At 46.8% G+C, this 19312-nt stretch overlaps 1 protein-coding gene across 1 annotated transcript in view; it reads right to left on the bottom strand.

Annotated features, from left to right (window-relative positions):
- The window catches only part of tespa1 (thymocyte expressed, positive selection associated 1), a 298936-nt gene that overhangs the window by 201278 nt on the left and 78346 nt on the right, over positions 1–19312 (bottom strand). Inside the window, exon 3 of the mRNA XM_072486878.1 lies at positions 6417–6459. Coding sequence (XP_072342979.1) covers positions 6417–6459 — 43 coding nt within the window. The remainder of the gene's footprint in view (positions 1–6416; positions 6460–19312) is intronic.

The raw sequence follows: 19312 nt of genomic DNA, 5'->3' as shown, positions 1-19312 counted from the left end.
CCAAATTCCCCACTATCCCATGCCTCCTTACCTTCTGCATAAGCCTACCATGGGGAACCTTATCAAATGACTTACTAAAATCCATGTACACTACATCCACTGCTTTACCTTCATCCACGTGCTTGGTCACCTCCTCAAAGAAATCAATAAGACTTGTGAGGCAAGACCTACCCCTCACAAATCCATGCTGACTATCCCAAATCAAGCACTGTTTTTCCAGATGCTCAGAAATCCTCTCCCTCAGTACCCTTTCCATTACTTTGCCTACCACCAAAGTAAGACTAACTGGCCTGTAATTCCCAGGGTTATCCCTATTCCCTTTTTGAACAGGGGCACGACATTCGCCACTCTCCAATCCCCTGGTACCACCCCTGTTGACAGTGAGGATGAAAAGATCATTGCCAACGGCTCTGCAATTTCATCTCTTGCTTCCCATAGAATCCTTGGATATATCCCTTCAGGCCTGGGGGACTTGTCTATCCTCAAATTTTTCAAAATGCCCAACACATCTTCCTTCCTAACAAGTATCTCCTCGAGCTTACCAATTTGTTTCACACTGTCCTCTCCAATTCATAAATACAGAAGAAAAGTACTCGTTCAAGACCTCTCCTATCTCTTCAGACTCAAGACACAATCTCCCGCTACTGTGCTTGATCGGACCTACCCTCGCTCTAGTTATTCTCATATTTCTCACATATGTGTAAAAGGCCTTGGGGTTTTCCTTGATCCTACCCGCCAAAGATTTTTCATGCCCCCTCTTAGCTCTCCTAATCCCTTTCTTCAGTTCCCTCCTGGTTATCTTGTATCCCTCCAGTGCCCTGTCTGAACCTTGTTTCCTCAGCTTTACATAAGTATCCTTCTTCCTCTTAACAAGACATTCAACCTGTCTTGTCAACCATGGTTCCCTCACTCGACCATCTCTTCCCTGCCTGACAGGGACATACATATCAAGGACACCTGGTATCTGTTCCTTGAACAAGTTCCACATTTTAATTGTGTCCTTCCCTGACAGCCTATGTTCCCAATTTATGCACTTCAGTTCTTGTCTGACAGCATCGTATTTACCCTTCCCCCCAATTGTAAACCTTGCCCTGTTGCACACACCTATCCCTCTCCATTACTAAAGTGAAAGTCACAGAATTGTGGTCACTATCTCCAAAACGCTCCCCCACTAACAAATCTATCACTTGCCCTGGTTCATTACCAAGTACCAAATCCAATCTGGCCTCCCCTCTGGTCGGGCAATATACATATTGTGTTAGAGAAGCTTCCTGGACACGCTGCACAAACACTACTCCATCCAAACCATTTGATCTAAAGAGTTTCCACTCAATATTTGGGAAGTTGAAGTCACCCATGACTACTACCCTGTGACTTCTGCACCTTTCCAAAAGCTGTTTCCCAATCTCTTCTTCCACATCTCTGCTACTATTGGGCGGCCTATAGAAAACTCCCAACGAGGTGACTGCTCCTTTCCTATTTCGGACTTCAACCCATACTACCTCAGTAGGCAGATCCTCCTCGAACTGCCTTTCTACAGCTGTTATACTATCTGTAATACTATGTCTCCGAGCTCTTGAAGCGACTTTGTCCAGACAGACCTGGGGCGAAATTCTCCCCCAACGGCGGGATGTCCGCCGACTGGCGCCAAAGCCGGCGCCAATCAGACGGGCATCGCGCCGGCCCAAAGGTGCAGAAGGCTCCGCATCTTTGGCGGCCTAGCCCCAACATTGAGGGGCTAGGCCGACGCTGGAGGGATTTCCGCCCCGCCAGCTGGCGGAAATGGCGTTTGTTTCCCCGCCAGCTGGCGCGGAAATGCGGCGCATGCGCGGGAGCGTCAGCGGCCGCTGTCAGTTTCCCAGCGCATGCGCGGGAGCGTCAGTGGCCGCTGTCAGTTTCCCGCGCATGCGCAGTGGGGAGAGTCTCTTCTGCCTCCGCCATGGTGGAGGCCGTAGCGGAGGCGGAAGGGAAAGAGTGCCCCCACGGCACAGGCCCGCCCGCGGATCGGTGGGCCCCAATCGCGGGCCAGGCCACCGTGGGGGCACCCCCCGGGGTCAGATCGCCCCGCGGCCCCCCCCAGGACCCCGGAGCCCGCCCGCGCCGCCTGGTCCCGCCGGTAAATACCAGGTTTGATTTACGCCGGCGGGACAGGCAATTCCTGGGTGGGACTTCGGCCCATCTGGGCCGGAGAATCCAGCGGGGGGTCCCGCCAACCGGCGCGGCCCGATTCCCGCCCCCGCCCAATCTCCGGGAGCGGAGACTTCAGCGGGGGCGGGGGCGGGATTCACGGCGGCCAACGGCCATTCTCCGACCCGGCGGGGGGTCGGAGAATGACGCCCCTGGTTCTTCCCATTGACTTCACCAGCTGCACTCAAAGCACAAAGCATTCTTTTGTCTCTTGTTACGAGATGTGCATTGACTTGTTTCAGACCATTGCAACATTACATTAGCTCTATATCTGCAAACTGGGAAAATGGTTTTTAACATCTATTAGCAAAACACTTCCCCTGCAAAATTACGGATTACCTCACTTTCAATCACAGCTCTAACAGACACATTTTAACCTGGGTTTTAATAATATTACTGAAAAAATACAAACTATGAAGTATGACAATTAGTTATATTCATCGCACAGTGGCATCGTGGCATTGTTGCTTGACTAGTAATCCAGAGCTCCAGGGTAATCCTATGGGACTTGGGTTCGAACCCACCAAGCAGATGGTGAAATTTGAATTCATTCAGAATCTGGAATTAAAAGCCTAATAATTTATGTATTTATTTATTTATTTTTAATATTTTTTAAACAAATTTTCAGCATCCAATTCATTTTTTCCAATTAAGGGGAAATTTTAGCGTGGCCAATCCACCTAGCCTGCACATCTTTTGGGTTCATAGATTATCATAGAATTTACAGTGCAGGAGGAGGCCATTCGGCCCGTCGAGTCTGCACCGGCTCCTGGAAAGAGCACCCTATCCCCATAACCCAGTAACCCCACCCAACACTAAGGGAAATTTTGGACACTAAGGGCAATTTATCATGGCCAATCCACCTAACCTGCACATCTTTGGGCTGTGGGAGGAAACCGGAGCACCCGGGGGAAACCCACGCACACACGGGGAGGATGTGCAGACTCCGCACAGACAGTGACCCAAGCCGGAATCGAACCTGGGACCCTGGAGCTGAGAAGCAATTGCGCTATCCACAATGCTACCGTGCTGCCCCATGCCCCGTGCTGGGTTGTGGGGACGAAACCGACGCAAACACGGGGAGAATGTGCAAATTCCACACGGACAGAGACCCAGAGCCGGGATCAAACCTGGGACCTCGGCGCCGTGAGGCTGCAGGGCTAACCCACTGCGCCACCGTGCTGCCCTTTAAAACCCTAATAATGATCGATTGTTGTAAAAACCCATCAGGTTCATTAGTGCTATTTTTACTTTGTCTGACTAACGTCTGACTCCAGACCCACAGAAATGTGGTTAACATTTAGTTGCCCTCAGGTATGGGTAATAAATGCTGGCTTATCCAGCAACACCCACATCTCATGCACAAATAAAAAAAATTCAACACAGATTTAACAAGTGTGAAATAATTCATTTGTGTAGTCAGAATGAAGAGAAGTAATATAAACCCAATTATACAATTTTAGAGAGTTACAAAGAACAAAGAGCAAAGAACAATACTGCACAGGAACAGGCCCTTCGGCCCTCCAAGCCTGCGCCGATCACGTGTCCTCTCTAGACCAACCGCCTGAATCCTTCTATACCCCGTCTGTTCATGTGTCTATCCAGATAAGTCTTAAAAGTCGTTAACTATCTGCCTCAACGACCTCACTTGGTTTTTACCTCATTCATTAGTGGGACGCCAACTAGGCTCATCCCTAATCGCACTTGAGAATAAGGTGGTGAGCTGCCTTCTTGAATGGTTGCAGTCAATGAGGTGTAGGTACACCCAGAATGCTGTTTGGGAGGGAATTAGAACCATAGATTTCCTGCAGTGCAGAAGGAAGCCATTCGACCCAACAAGTCTGCACTGACCCTCTGAAAGAAACCCTAACTAGGCTCACTTCCCGCCCTGACTCGATAACCCATGATCCTACTTAATCTGCACATCCCTGGACACTAAGGGGCAATTTTACCATGGCCAATCCATCTAACCTCACAGCTTTTGACTTTGGGAGGAAACCGGAGCACCCGGAGGAAATCCATGCAGACACAGGGAGAAGGTGCAAACTTCACACAGTCAACCAAGGCTGGAATTGAACCCAGGTCCCTGGTGCTGTGAGACAGCAGTGCTAATCATTGTGTTAGCTTGCCGCCCTAAAACAAATTCCAAGATTTTGACTCAGTGACAGTGAAGGAATGGTGATACATTTCCAAGTCAGGATGGTAAGTGACTTGGAGGGGAGCCTCCAGATGGTGGTGTTCCAATATGACTGTTGTACCTGTCCTTGGAGATGATAGTGGTCATGGGTTAGGAAGGTGCTGCCTTGAACTGTCTGGCAGAAAGGACAGGAAGATACAACATAGACTTAATGATACTGGTTGTAAAGTGGGTGCATGGTTAATGTGCAGAGATCGTTGAAGGGGTAGGGTATATTTAGAGGAAAATTAGCAAAGTATATGCGATCTTTAGCTTCATAACTCAAGGTAGTTGAGTACAAAAGTGGAGAAATTATACTGAACTTTTATACAACTCTGTTTAGATTCAGAGCAAGTCCAGTTATGGTCATCACACTTTAGGAAGGAGGCGAGGGTCCTTGAGAGAATACAAAAGGAGATTTACCAGAATGGTTCCAGAGATGAGGGATTTTAGTTACAAAGTTGGATTGGAAAAACTGGGTATGTTCTCCCTGGAGTCCTAATCGGATATTCGATAGACAATGATCGTTTTAGATAAGATCGACAGAGAGAAGCTGATGATAAAAAGATGAGGGTGTACAGATTTAAGGTTTTATGAAGAAATGCAAGGAAGATATTAGGTGGAAATTCTACCGTGAGCAGGAAGGTTTTGGAAATTGCTGACCACAATGGTGCTGGAAGCAGAGATGATGCGGAAAGTTGCTTCTATTTGATGGGCTGAATTGTCTCCTTTTGTACTGTTATTACTCTGACTCTAATAATAATAATCTTTAATAACAATAATCTTTATTGTCACAAGTAGGCGTACATTAACACTGCAATGAAGTTACTGTGAAAACTGAACTGCTTATATGTTCCGGTACACCGAGGGAGAATTCAGAATGTCAAAATTACCTAATAGCACGTCTTTTGGGACTTGTGGGAGGAAACCGGAGCAGCCGTGGAGAACGTGCAGACTCCACACAGGCAGTGGCCCAAGCCAGGAATCGAACCTGGGACTCTGGAGCTGTGAAGCAACAGTGCCAGCCACTGTGCTGCGCTGCTGCTAATAGAAGTGTTCAAAATAATGAGGGGTTTTGATGGAGTAAATATGAAGAAACAGTTTCATAATCAGGAAGGAAATATATTCTAAGTGATTCATTTAAGAACCAAAGATTGAGAATTAATTTATTTATTGTTAATGAGTCCTGGAATGCTGTGCCTAAAAAGGTGATGGAAGCAGTACGGTAGCACAGTGATTAGTACTGTTGCTTCACAGCTCCAGGGTCTCAGGGTCGATTCCCGGCTTGGGTCACTGTCTGTGCGGAGTCTGCACATTCTTCCCGTGTCTGCGTGGGTTTCCTCCGGGTGCTCCGGTTTCCTCCCACAGTCCAAAGATGTGCAGGTTAGGCGGATTGGCAGCTTTAAATTGCCCTTAGTGTCCAAAAAGGTTAGGTGGGGTTACTGGGTTATGGGGATAGGATGGAGGTGTGGGCTTAAGTAGGGTGCTCTGTCCAGGGGTCAGTGCAGACTCGATTGGCCAAATGGCCTCCATTTGCACTGTAAATTCTATAATTCTAAACTCATTCCTTAAAAGCAGTTGTTAGAATCATAGAAAGTTACAGCAAGGAGCCAACTTTTGTGCTGACTCTCTAAGAGGGCTGTTGTTCCTAGTGCCATATCCCTGCTATTTGTCCACCATCTTTCATGACCCTCATCCTCAGGAGCCTGTCCAACTCCCTTTCAGATAATTTTGGGAATTACCTTCAACCACTTGTTTAAGCAGCATGTTTAAGATCCTGACAAATCTGAAAAAACATTCCTCACTTCCCCATCAAGGATTTTTCCACAGAGCTTTCAATCTATTACCTATGATTATTGACTGACTCCCAGCGGCATCAACCTTTCTCTATTTCCGTACAGCTCCTGAAATGTTACTTCCATACAGCTCCTGAAATGTTCTAAAATGCCCTGAGATGTTAACTTGCTTTTTCCCTGCACAGGTGCCAGAGTATTTTCTGCTTTTATTTCGGATTTCAGAATGGAAAAAGCTTCAGGTTCAGTCATCATCTTACCCACAATCCTCCAGCCAACTCTTTATTTTGTCAACTGAATCCCCTGTGAAAACAAACAGGAAACAAACTGTCAGTGAGAGTCAAAGGGACACTGTCACATAACTCCTCTTCACTGCTCCCATTCCCGTGGCTCGGTTACTCCTACCCATGCTGCCTGTTTCTAGGCTGCTCCCGAGATCCCCCTGGCACATTGTAGGCTCACTAAGTTTTACAAATTCCAGTAAAGCAGTTCAGTTTTCACGACGTTAACAATTTATTCTGAAGACAATGAACTAGTTTGGCAGGGGGATGGGAACAAGAGCTAAGGATGACAGGATATGGTATCTGTTGAACAGGCAGAATTGTAAGCAGCGAGTCTGTGAGGAAGGATAGATAATTGATAGGGCAAAGTTGCACTCAGTGGAATGGGTTAAAGTGTGCCTGTTTCAATTCAAGGAGTGTCAGGAATAAGGGAGATGAACTTAGAGCATGGATCAGTACTTGGAACTACGATGTTGTGGCCATTACGGAGACAAGGATTTCATAGGAGCATGTTCCGGGGAGGGAGGTAAAAGAGGAGGGGTGGTGACATTATTAATTAGAGAGTGCATCACAGCTGCAGAAAAGGAGGTAGTTGAGGAGGGTTTGTCGACTGAGTCAGTATGGGTGGAAAGTCAGAAACAAGAAAGGAGCAGTCACTTTCTTGGGAGTTTTCTATAGACCTGCCAATAGCAGCAGAGAGATGGAGGAACAGATTGGGTGGCAGATCTTGAAAAGGTACAGAAGTAACAGAGTTGTTGTCATGGGTGATTTCAACTTCCCTAATATTGATTGGAACCTCCTTAGTACAAATGGTTTGGATTTGACAGATTTTGTCAGGTGTGTCCAGGAAGGATTCCTGATTCAATATGTAGATAGGCCGAATGGGGAGAGGCCACATTGGATTTGGTGCTCGGCAACGAACCAGGCCAGGTCAGATGTCTCGGTGGGAGAGCATTTCGGTGACAGTGACCCCAACTCCTTGACCTTTACCAGAGTAATGGAGAGGGATAGGAACAGACAGTATGGGAAGGTATTTAATTGGGGGAGGGGAAATTATACTGCTATTAGACAGGAGCTGAGGAGCATAAAGTGGGAACAGATGTTCTCAGGGAAATGCACAACAGTAGTGTGCGGGGTTGTTTCAGGAGCACTTGCTGTGAGCCCTGGATAGTTTTGTTCTACTGAGACAAGGAAGGAATGGTACGGTGAAGGAGCCTTGGATGACAAGAGAAGTGGAGCTTCTAGTCAAGAGGAAGAAGGAAGTTTATGCAAGGTTGAGGAAGCAAGGATCTGCCACGGCTCTCGAGGGTTACAAGTTAGCCAGGGAGGAACTCAAAAGTGGATTTAGGAGAGCTAGAAGGGGGCATGAAAAAGCCCTGGTGGGAAGGAATAGGGGAAACCCCAAGGCGTTCTACACATATGTGAGAAATAAGAGGATGGTCAGAGTGAGAGTAGGGCCGATCAGAGATAGTGGAAGGAACTTGTGCCTCGAGTCTGAGGAGGTAGGTGAGGCCCTAAATCAATATGTTGCTTCAGTACTCATGAGAGAGATGGACTTTGTTGCTCGTGAGAACAGCGTGAACCAGATTGATAGGATCGAACAGCTTGATAATAATAAGGAGGATGTGCTGGAAATTTTGAAAAGCATCAGGATAGATAAGTCCCCTGGGCCAGACAATATATATCCAAGGTTACCAGGGGAAGCAAGGGAGGAGATTGCTGCGCCGTTGACGATGATCTTTGTGTCCTCGCTCTCCACTGAGACGGACCGGATGATTGGAGGGAGGCAAAATGTTGTTCCCCTGTCCAAGAAAGGGAATAGGGAAATCCCTGGGAATTACAGACGCAGGAAAGAAAAGAGATATCAGAAGCAATGGCCACTAAAGCAATGGGATGTTTAATGAACCCACAAGAACCCGAGGTCACAGCGACCGACAGAGCAGAGCAATGCCCCATATGGGGGGAAGGGTTGAGGAAGTATTTAAAGGGGAAAGGATGGTCCAATTTTTGTGCAAATGATGAGTCAGGTCCAGGAAGCATAGGACAAACTTGGTGGGACAATCTAAGTGAGGTTCATAAGAAAAATGTAGCAAAGGTCCGGAAGCTGATGGCAATAGTGTCCTGTTTGGCACAGTTGCGAGGCACAGAGGAGGTCGTGAAGATGCTCCGCAGGCAGTTAGTTGAGAAAGAAGAGAAGAACGAGGGAAACAATAGTGAAAGCGAAAAGATAATTGAGCAACTCTGGGAACAGTTAGCAGCTAAAGATAAAGAGATGGCTGATGTGAAACGTGCAATCCAATCTTGTTTAGTTCACCTTAGCAGCTTTCAGACCCAGTACGATAAAGCCGACCAAGATACACAGCGCGCAGTCCTGGTCAGAGAAGAGACAGAACAGCAGGTAGCACAGTTAACGAGACAATGCGTGGATTTAAAGGCAGCTTTGCTAGTGCTCCACAGCTCCACAAAAGAACAGAGACAGAGGACTGTAGACCACGCGAAATGCTAACAGATAGAGAAGTTACAGTCACTGCTCTAAGTGCAGAATGGATTTGGGTATACTTTTGGCCAGAATTAAATGAGGAAGATGCTCCCGATTGGCAAGAATTAAACAAAAGCGGCCAAAGATATGTAGAGGACACAGGAAATCAGAATCGAGTCCCCCACGCCCCGAAAAGTAAAGCACCCACAGCACCGACTGCACAGGCAGCACCCACCCCCACTCACAATTCGACCCCCATGAATCCGGTTACCACGCAGCGCAGGTCATCGGATCAGGAGGAGCCTGATATCGTTTACACCACCCCACTATCCAGAACTCAGTTGAGAGAGGCTTGCAGGAAAATTAGTCCATTCCAGCCCACCGCAGACCCGCACAGCTTCTTTGAGGAGGCGCGCCAACAAAAGGTTATGTACGGCCTAGACGAGAGAGAGGAAGTCAAACTCATAGTTATGAGCCTTAGCCAGTCCGTAAGGTCAGCTTTGCCTGAACCCCAAAATGTAGCAGGAGGAACCCTACAGGAAATGAAAACGGCAACTTTAGACGCAATCGGGGAGAACAAAGGAGATCCAGTCGAGGGTTTAAATCACTGCAGGCGAAAGAAGGAAGAGCATCCAACCGCCTTTGCAGGTCGCCTTTGGATTCATTTTATGGCAGTTTACGGACAATTGAACCGCGCACATTAAATGAGGACGACACCACTAAATGGTCTCGCATGTCACAGAAGCAGGTCAATCAGCTTGTGTGAATTACGACCCCGCAGACCACACGCACAATGAAGTGTGGGTATCAAAACGACATTCCAGAGCATGGGAACAATCTCTACACCGACAGACAGATTAGGAATTGATAGAAGCGAATATGCACCCGGTTAGGACGAGCCAGGACCCAGCATGGATAAACGAAAGTAGACATGAGGGACAGCACCCCAGAGCACAGGCACCACGAGGTTGTTACAAATGTGGACACATGGGACATTACGCCCACGAATGCCGACAGAACCCCCCGAACCAGCAACGACACCAACAACCCAACCCCCCACCGAGGAACAATGTTAGGCCCATGTATAGTGTTAGCGCCCGTTCAGATGATTTAGCGATCAGTTCCACAGATTGACAGTGTTCGGACTCCCCAGGTTAGGTCTGCGACACACTCTGGGACAAATCAGGCAGACCAGTAGTCACAGGCAGTCCGGGGACAACCAGTCGAATTTCTTTGGGACACAGGAGGATCCCACACCACTTTAAACTCCTCCACCATGTTTCAACGTGACAAATGGCCCACCACAGACACCATTACCCTTAGTGGATTTACCGGCCACGTACAGCGAGGATACATCACAGATCCCATACCCATTCAGATAGGGAACATTAGAACTAGGCACCCCGTTGGTTTAGTCGACCTGCCCCAAACAGCCGAGCACTTTCTAGGCATCGGTTTTATGAGCTCCCATAACCTTTTGTTTGACCCAGTCAACAAATGTGTATGGAGAATGGCCAAAACAGCTAGTGCCCCGGCTGCGCTCACAGTAGCGGATTGTGAACACAGGATTTGCTCAGTAGGGGACTATTGGTTTAATCCGCTAAAAATTAATGCAGACCAGACGATTAGAGAGGTCTTCATAAAACACAAAGCTTCGTTCACACAACACAAACACGATTGTGGAAAAATCCCAGGTACAGTCACAATTTCAGGTCCTGATCCAAAACCACAGAAGCAAAACCACAGAAAGTTTACCTCAGCAAGCCAAGGGTGAGATATCAAAAGTTATTCATAGTTTATTAGACCAACAAGTTATTCCACCCATAGCGTCCACAAATAATGCCCCAATTTGGCCTGTAAAAAAGCCCGATTGTCATCGCGATTAACAATCGACTACCGAGAACTTAACAAGGTAACCCCTTTAGCAGCCCCCACCGTTGCCACGAGTCCTGAGACCATGCTCAAGCAGGGAGTATAGGCAAAGTACTTCACAGTGCTGGACATCAGCAATGGCTTTTGGTCCATCCCGCTAGACAAGGCCTGTCAGTATAAGTTCGCGTTTACATTTCAAGGGCAGCAGTACACGTGGACATGCCTCCCGCAAGGATTCCACAATTCCTCCTCCATTTTCCACCGACAATTGGCCAACGGACTTTCTAAATTTTCCCGACCCGAATGCCTTATACAATATGTGGACAATTTGCTCCTGCAAACGGACACAAAAGAGGAACAGGTACAGCTCCTATCGGAATTACTTGGCCTCCTGCAATCCATTGGATGCAAAGTCAACCCCAAAAAGACCCAGATTTTAAAAGAATAGGTTCTTTATTTAGACATCATCATCACCCACGGGAAGAGAGAAATTGAACAGAAATGAATCGAATCGATAGTTAAATTGCCCCTGCCCCACAATGTCACTGCACTCCGGTCATTCCTAGGTTTGGCAGGATATTGCCGAAATCATATAGATGGTTTAGCCACAAAAGCAGTCCCACTCTCAGAGCTCCTTAAAAAGAACGCCCGATGGGAATGGCTTCCCAGCACACAGACACCATCGATGATTTAAAACACGCCCTAGGCACAGCCCCTGCTTTACAAGTGCCAGACCCACACTCGCCCTATGCCATCGAAGTGGCAACCACCGACCAAACCCTATCAGCAATACTCCTGCAAGAACAACATGATCGCTTTGGACCCGTATGAAGGGGGGGGTCAGCGATGATATCTCTTAAAACTGAATCATTAGCATGAGTAGTTTTACATAAGTTGTTTTATTAAGGATTGAAATGGATTATAGGACTGAGTAATCATTATTAACCATTAAACATGTATTTTTAGGACATAGCAGTAATAAGTACTGAAATGGGATTTAGGAGAGCTCACTTGACCAGAAGGACATTACTTCTGACATCTTGTCTTTCTGTTGATCTGTTTCTCACAGTCAGCAAGCTGATGGGATTGTAAGCAGCTGTCGGGATGAGGATCAATCATGCGCTGCTTGCGACTCTATTGGGTGAAGTTTAAACACTGCTTGCAATTCTATTGGATAAGTTTTTAGATGGGTCGTTTTTTGTACAGTGTGTGCAGGAGGGTTTCCTGACACAATATGTTGACAGGCCAACAAGAGGCGAGGCCACGTTGGATTTGGTGTTGGGTAATGAACCAGGCCAGGTGTTGGATTTGGAGGTAGGAGAGCACTTTGGGGACAGTGACCACAATTCGGTGACGTTTACGTTAATGGTGGAAAGGGATAAGTATACACCGCAGGGCAAGAGTTATAGCTGGGGGAAGAGCAATTATGATGCCATTAGACGTGACTTGGGGGGGATAAGGTGGAGAAGTAGGCTGCAAGTGTTGGGCACACTGGATAAGTGGAGCTTGTTCAAGGATCAGCTACTGCGTGTTCTTCATAAGAATGTACCGGTCAGGCAGGGAGGAAGGCGTCGAGCGAGGGAACCGTGGTTAACCAAGGAAGTGGAATCTCTTGTTAAGAGGAAGAAGGAGGCCTATGTGAAGATGAGGTGTGAAGTTTCAGTTGGGGCGATGGATAGTTACAAGGTTGCGAGGAAGGATCTAAAGAGAGAGCTAAGACGAGCAAGGAGGGGATATGAGAAGTATTTGGCAGGAAAGATCAAGGAAAACCCAAAAGCTTTCTATAGGTATGTCAGGAATAAGCGAATGACTAGGGAAAGAGTAGGACCAGTCAAGGACAGGGATGGGAAGTTGTGTGTGGAGTCTGAAGAGATAGGCGAGATACTAAATGAATATTTTTCGTCAGTATTCACTCAGGAAAAAGATAATGTTGTGGAGGAGAATGCTGAGCCCCAGGCTAATAGAATAGATGGCATTGAGGTACGTAGGGAAGACGTGTTGGCAATTCTGGACAGGCTGAAAATAGATAGGTCACCGGGACCTGATGGGATTTATCCTAGGATTCTCTGGGAGGCCAGGGAAGAGATTGCTGGACCTTTGGCTTTGATTTTTATGTCATCATTGGCTACAGGAATAGTGCCAGAGGACTGGAGGATAGCAAATGTGGTCCCTTTGTTCAAAAAGGGGAGCAGAGACAACCCCGGCAACTATAGACCGGTGAGCCTCACGTCTGCAGTGGGTAAAGTCTTGGAGGGGATTATAAGAGACAAGATTTATAATCATCTAGATAGGAATAATATGATCAGGGATAGTCAGCATGGCTTTGTGAAGGGTAGGTCATGCCTCACAAACCTTATCGAGTTCTTTGAGAAGGTGACTGAACAGGTAGATGAGGGTAGAGCAGTTGATGTGGTGTATATGGATTTCAGCAAAGCGTTTGATAAGGTTCCCCACGGTAGGCTATTGCAGAAAATACGGAGGCTGGGGATTGAGGGTGATTTAGAGATGTGGATCAGAAATTGGCTAGCTGAAAGAAGACAGAGGGTGGTGGTTGATGGGAAATGTTCAGAATGGAGTTCAGTCACAATTGGAGTACCACAAGGATCTGTTCTGGGGCCGTTGCTGTTTGTCATTTTTATCAATGACCTAGAGGAAGGTGCAGAAGGGTGGGTGAGTAAATTTGCAGACGATACTAAAGTCGGTGGTGTTGTCGATAGTGTGGAAGGATGTAGCAAGTTACAGAGGGATATAGATAAGCTGCAGAGCTGGGCTGAGAGGTGGCAAATGGAGTTTAATGTAGAGAAGTGTGAGGTGATTCACTTTGTAAGGAATAACAGGAATGCGGAATATTTGGCTAATGGTAAAGTTCTTGAAAGTGTGGATGAACAGAGGGATCTAGGTGTCCATGTACATAGATCCCTGAAAGTTGCCACCCAGGTTGATATGGTTGTGAAGAAGGCCTATGGAGTGTTGGCCTTTATTGGTAGAGGGATTGAGTTCCGGAGTCAGGAGGTCATGTTGCAGCTGTACAGAACTCTGGTACGGCCGCATTTGGAGTATTGCGTACAGTTCTGGTCACCGCATTATAGGAAGAACGTGGAGGCTTTGGAGGGGGTGCAGAGGAGATTTACCAGGATGTTGCCTGGTATGGAGGGAAAATCTTATGAGGAAAGGCTGATGGACTTGAGGTTGTTTTCGTTGGAGAGAAGAAGGTTAAGAGGAGACTTAATAGAGGCATACAAAATGATCAGGGGGTTGGATAGGGTGGACAGTGAGAGCCTTCTCCCGCGGATGGAAATGGCTGGCACGAGGGGACATAGCTTTAAACTGAGGGGTAATAGATATAGGACAGAGGTCAGAGGTAGGTTCTTTATGCAAAGAGTAGTGAGGCCGTGGAATGCCGTACCTGCTACAGTAGTGAACTCGCCAACATTGAGGGCATTTAAAACTTTATTGGATAAACATATGGATGATAATGGCATAGTGTAGGTTAGATGGCTTTTGTTTCGGTGCAACACCGTGGGCCAAAGGGCCTGTACTGCGCTGTATTGTTCTATGTTCTATGTAAGTTTAAAAGAAGCAGATTCAGGGATTGGATCGCGTTCAACTGGGGTGGGCTATTGATTTTTGAACTTTGTATAATTACTGTGCTCGGTTCTTTGTTCGGTAGAACAGGTCTTGGCTGATATCCAGTCTGTTCTCCGTGTACACGTAACAAGCTTGATTAAATAGCCATCTTGTCCAGGTTGCGGTGTTTTTGTTTCTCTCTGTACTGAGCTGAGCCGCAGGGAAAACCCCATGTGGAAGAACTCAATACACAGGTCTTGAAACCGCTCCTACATTATTTGGCACACTGCGAGCACAGGCGTACACAGGATTCTGGCAGAATGATCCGCCTCCGAAATATGGGTGAGTACATTTCAATTTACCACCCAGTAGATAGAGGAGTTACGGATCAGGCGGTCGGATTCATAAATTGTGCGAAAGTTGTGAGTAGATAGCGGTGGACACACACAACACTGAGAACGCGCTACTGTTGGGTGGGCAAAGACGGACTTTTGTGCCACGGCGATGAGCAGAGCAGGATAAACCGCCGCGCGTTAAAAAGATTGGAAAGGATAAGGCCCCACGATATTCAATGGAGGCCAAAACTGGGAACCCCAGAGGGGCTCAGAGTAAGTGACCAGTCAGACAAAGCTGGTGTCATTATTTGAGGTTGTATCTGTAACAGGATTTGAAACCCTACTGCTTAGAACAGCTGTGGATAAAAGGGGAAGTACAAAGAAATGACAAAGATACATGAATTGGAGCACAAAAAATAACTGTTTTAGCATGATATTGATTGGTTTTTAAATTGCCCCGAAACATGTGTGTAAATTACGTGAAACAAGGTTAAATTGTGGATTTATGGGAATTCAATAGCGCAAGTTAAAAATAGAAATTCTAAGCATGCATCACCCCTGTGAGGGAACAAAGGTTTGGGTGAAATGCCTTGAGATTTAAATGTACTAAAGGATTGGTCATTCCTATGAAATCAGGTGTTGAGGATTGGATTAATTGGGGAAAAAAGGAAAGATAAATGAATCAAACAAACAGTTTAAGTTTTATAATGAAAAAGCCTTGTTTATCACTGTGACCGAAAGAGTGCTAGCTTGCAGCATATCAAAGACAAAGGTTATGTCAGCTTTACGAGCAGCAGTATCATGTTTCGTTTGGAGGAGATTTGTGGGGTCATGTTATTATTTAGAGTTATCTTTCTGAGGAATGATTATTTTTGTTCTCAAAACACTTGTTGCCTGAGTCGCGTTTTTTTGATGTTTAATCATTTAAGTACTTCAAGTCCAAACAGTTGACAGAAAGCTGAAGTCATGTTTTCTGGCCAGAGGCATGATTCCAGGATTATTCTGAACCACATGTGGGAATTTTACTCCGGATATAAATTCACACATGTAAGAATGGGGCCATTTTAATTTAACAAGATTGCTTGGATTTTGAGATATCTGAATTGATTACGTCTGATCCTGTATTGGATTGATTTTGTGTTAAAACTTTAGGTCAGGTTGAAAAATAATTATTCCTGACGCAATTGATATTGGTCGGAAGAAAGGAAACAAAGTTTGAGGGACCAAAAATGGGTGTAGATTAATGGCTGCTAAAAATCCCTCCTCGTGTTTCTGGTTAAGTCAAACAAAGGAGGGTGGTGACTAATAACGTCCAGTTGAAGGCTTATACCCCGCCTCTCTTCATACAGCAGATAGTTAACCCTTGCCTGGTAACAGCTGAAGGTGTTTTTTTTACAGGCATTAAGAATTTTAATTTTGAATTGACAGCTGAGGAGGTTTTCTTTTAACAGGAATTGCGAATTTTAATATTAACTTGTCCGAATGGATTTTTTGTGTTTTACTTTTTGGGTAACTGCCAGTGGGACAAGATTTGCAGTAGCTTCGAGGATTTGAGAATTTCTAAGTGACTTTCAGTAGAGCAGCAACAGCTGACATGATTTAAAATCTAGTGGAGGGGTAAGCAACCCTTGTGAAACCCCTATAAGATTTAGCAAAGGGGGGAAGGGCTAGAAAATCAGAGTAGAGTGCGGGAAGGAGATGCAGGCTTTTCCAATCTACGCAAGTAATGGTGAAGGGGCCCACCTGGGGTGGCCGGGCCTCAGTAAGCCATTCCACATCTTCTGCCAGGAGGGCTAGTGGAATGTAGGCCAACGTAGTTGCCCAGAGGCATGGGGATGAATTAAGACCAGTGGGCTATTACTCTGCCCAAATGGATGCAGTAGCCACAGGCATGCACCAATGTGTGCGGGTGTTGGTATGCGCTCCATGGGCAATAAATGCATCAGAACCCATCGCCCTGATGGGTAAGATAATCCTCCATAGCCTTCATACTATTGTTCAATTCTTAGAGGCTGGAAGACTGAAGGGTGTCTCGGGTAGTAGACACTCAAAGTGGGATGCTAATATTTTACCTGGGGACAGACATGTGGAAATCTGTAAAGATATAAGGGAAAATCCCGTGATAGGGTTAACAATACAAGGAACGGAGCATGGATGTGCTGTGGAAGTAGAGGAGGACACTAGTGGAGGCTTGGCAGAAGAGCCACAGGGGGGAGTAGGAGTGAGCAATTTATATCTGGATGGTGCTAGGAAGTATATAGGAGGGGAGCTCCGTACGGCTGGGCTGTAGTGGATACTGAAGGTGAGTTGATTGCAGGAGAACAGATCCCCGGGAATCACTCAGCACGAACAGCTGGATTAATAGCTCTAACGAAGGCCCTGGAATGGGGTGTGATTAAGTTCTAGGCCGATCGGAGAAATGAGAATGATGCGCAGCAAGGTAACAGTTTGATCCGATCAGGCTGCGAGAGACCTATTAGAGCAGGAACGGGTGGGGATGTAGATTCCAGGAATAGCAGCTGTGAAGGCCACAGGCTATGCTGATATTGATGTAAGGCAGGTGCAAGAACAAGCACTAGTGGAGGAAAAGGGGGGGTGGAGAAATAACAGGAGACGGATGGGCCATGATGGAATATGGAGGAGAGAGGGAAAGATAATAGCTTCCGTGGCAGTGCAATAATCCCTGTGGGACATATATCATGGACAAGCGCACACAGGGAGGGACAATATGATCAAACTATTAAAGGAATGTTGGTGGTGGAAAGGAATGGACAGGGATGTGGCCAAATTCTGCTAGCGATGCATACAGTGCACCCTGGTGGAACCAAGCTGTCCCTACAAGATAAATGGGAAGTCAGCCCCCGGCCCAAGGGACCAGGGGGAAATTTGCAACTAGGTTTTACTGGGCCTTTCCCTCAGGTACAGGGTAGAACATACTGTTTGGTGATTGTAGATCAATTCACCCGGTGGGTGGAAGCATTCCCGTGTAAGGACGCCACCGCTAGTTGGATTGGATTGGATTTGTTTATTGTCACGTGTACTGAGGTACAGTGAAAAGTATTTTTCTGCGAGCAGCTCAACAGATCATTAAGTACATGAGAAGAAAAGGGAATAAAAGAAAATACATAATAGGGCAACACAACATATACAATGTAACTACATAAGCACTGGCATCGGATGAAGCATACAGGGTGTAGTGTTAATGAAGTCAGTCCATAAGAGGGTCATTTAGGAGTCTGGTAACAGTGGGGAAGAAGCTGTTTTTGAGTCTGTTCGTGCGTGTTCTCAGACTTCTGTATCTCCTGCCCAATGGAAGAAGTTGGAAGAGTGAGTAAGCCGGGGGGGAGGGATCTTTGATTATACTGCCCGCTTTCCCCAGGCAGCGGGAGGTGTAGATGGAGTCAATGGATGGGAGGCAGGTTTGTGTGATGGACTGGGCGGTGTTCCCGACTCTCTGAAGTTTCTTGCGGTCCTGGGCCGAGCAGTTGCCATACCAGGCTGTGATGCAGCCAGATAGGATGCTTTCTATGGTGCATCTGTGCATCTTTGATATTGGCTAATGAAATAATACCAAGGTGGGGGGTGCCCCTCCAACTGGATTCTGACCAAGGGGCCCATTTCACGGGGAAAGTCATGAGGGAGGCTTGTGGGGTTTTTGGCATCCAGCAAAGATTCCACATCCCATACCATCCTCCAAGCTTGGGAATGGTAGAGCGGATGAACCAATCCTTGAAAATAGCCTAGCCAAAGCTATATTGCAGGAAGGGAATAATTGGGTACGGGCCCTGCATGCCAAGTTGTTGCGACAAAGAGCCATTCCCGTCCGGGGTATCGGTCTAACCCCTTTTGAGTTAATGCCAGGAAGAGCAATGCGCCTCCCGGAGGAGGTGAAAACTGGAGGAGCGGATCTTGAGATAAGCAAAGGCACTGTACTCCAATGCAAGATCTGGTGAACCGCCAGCATGCCCTTAAGGGTCTGGTAATTGCACAGCAACAACATAGAGATTGGACCAAACTGACTGGAAAGGATACCCCAGAACTACCAACATCAGGGATAGGGTCATGGTCAAACTCATGACAGGTAAAAAGGGACTTGGGGTTCGATGGGAGGGACCCTATGCAGTAATCATTGCTGGACAAACGTGCCCTAATAGACGAGAAGCCCGGTCCGCGGTGGCGGCACTGGACGCAGTTGAAACCATATCCTCATGAGTCATCCTATAGTAAAAAGAATTGAGAGTGGGTTGGCGGATCCAGGGAGTGGGGCGTAGCCATGGCATTGCCAGCTGCGGCACTTGTAATGGGACTTATCTGGATTTGTAGATGGGTCACCAGAGTGGCTCAGGATATGGGACTAAGGCACGGAGAGGATGTATACGAGGAAGGAGTGGCGATGATATGAATGATATAATACTAATTGAGCACCAGAAGCTGTTTGTTTATTCCCACAGGATTCTATTGCTAGCACACCTCTGGATCCCATCTCATCTCTGGTTGTAATCATCAACATCGACCACCTCGCCAGGGACGCGGAAGGAGCCGGACATTGCTGAAGTCAAGTCCAGTGATCGCATGTATACTAATGTCACGCGTGTGCGTCGGGATGCTGTTAATGTTATGAG

Source organism: Scyliorhinus torazame, chromosome 21, assembly GCF_047496885.1.
Source record: "Scyliorhinus torazame isolate Kashiwa2021f chromosome 21, sScyTor2.1, whole genome shotgun sequence".
Lineage (NCBI taxonomy): Eukaryota > Metazoa > Chordata > Chondrichthyes > Carcharhiniformes > Scyliorhinidae > Scyliorhinus > Scyliorhinus torazame.
Note: the sequence above shows the minus strand (reverse complement) of the source record. Positions and strands in the feature narration are given on the sequence as shown.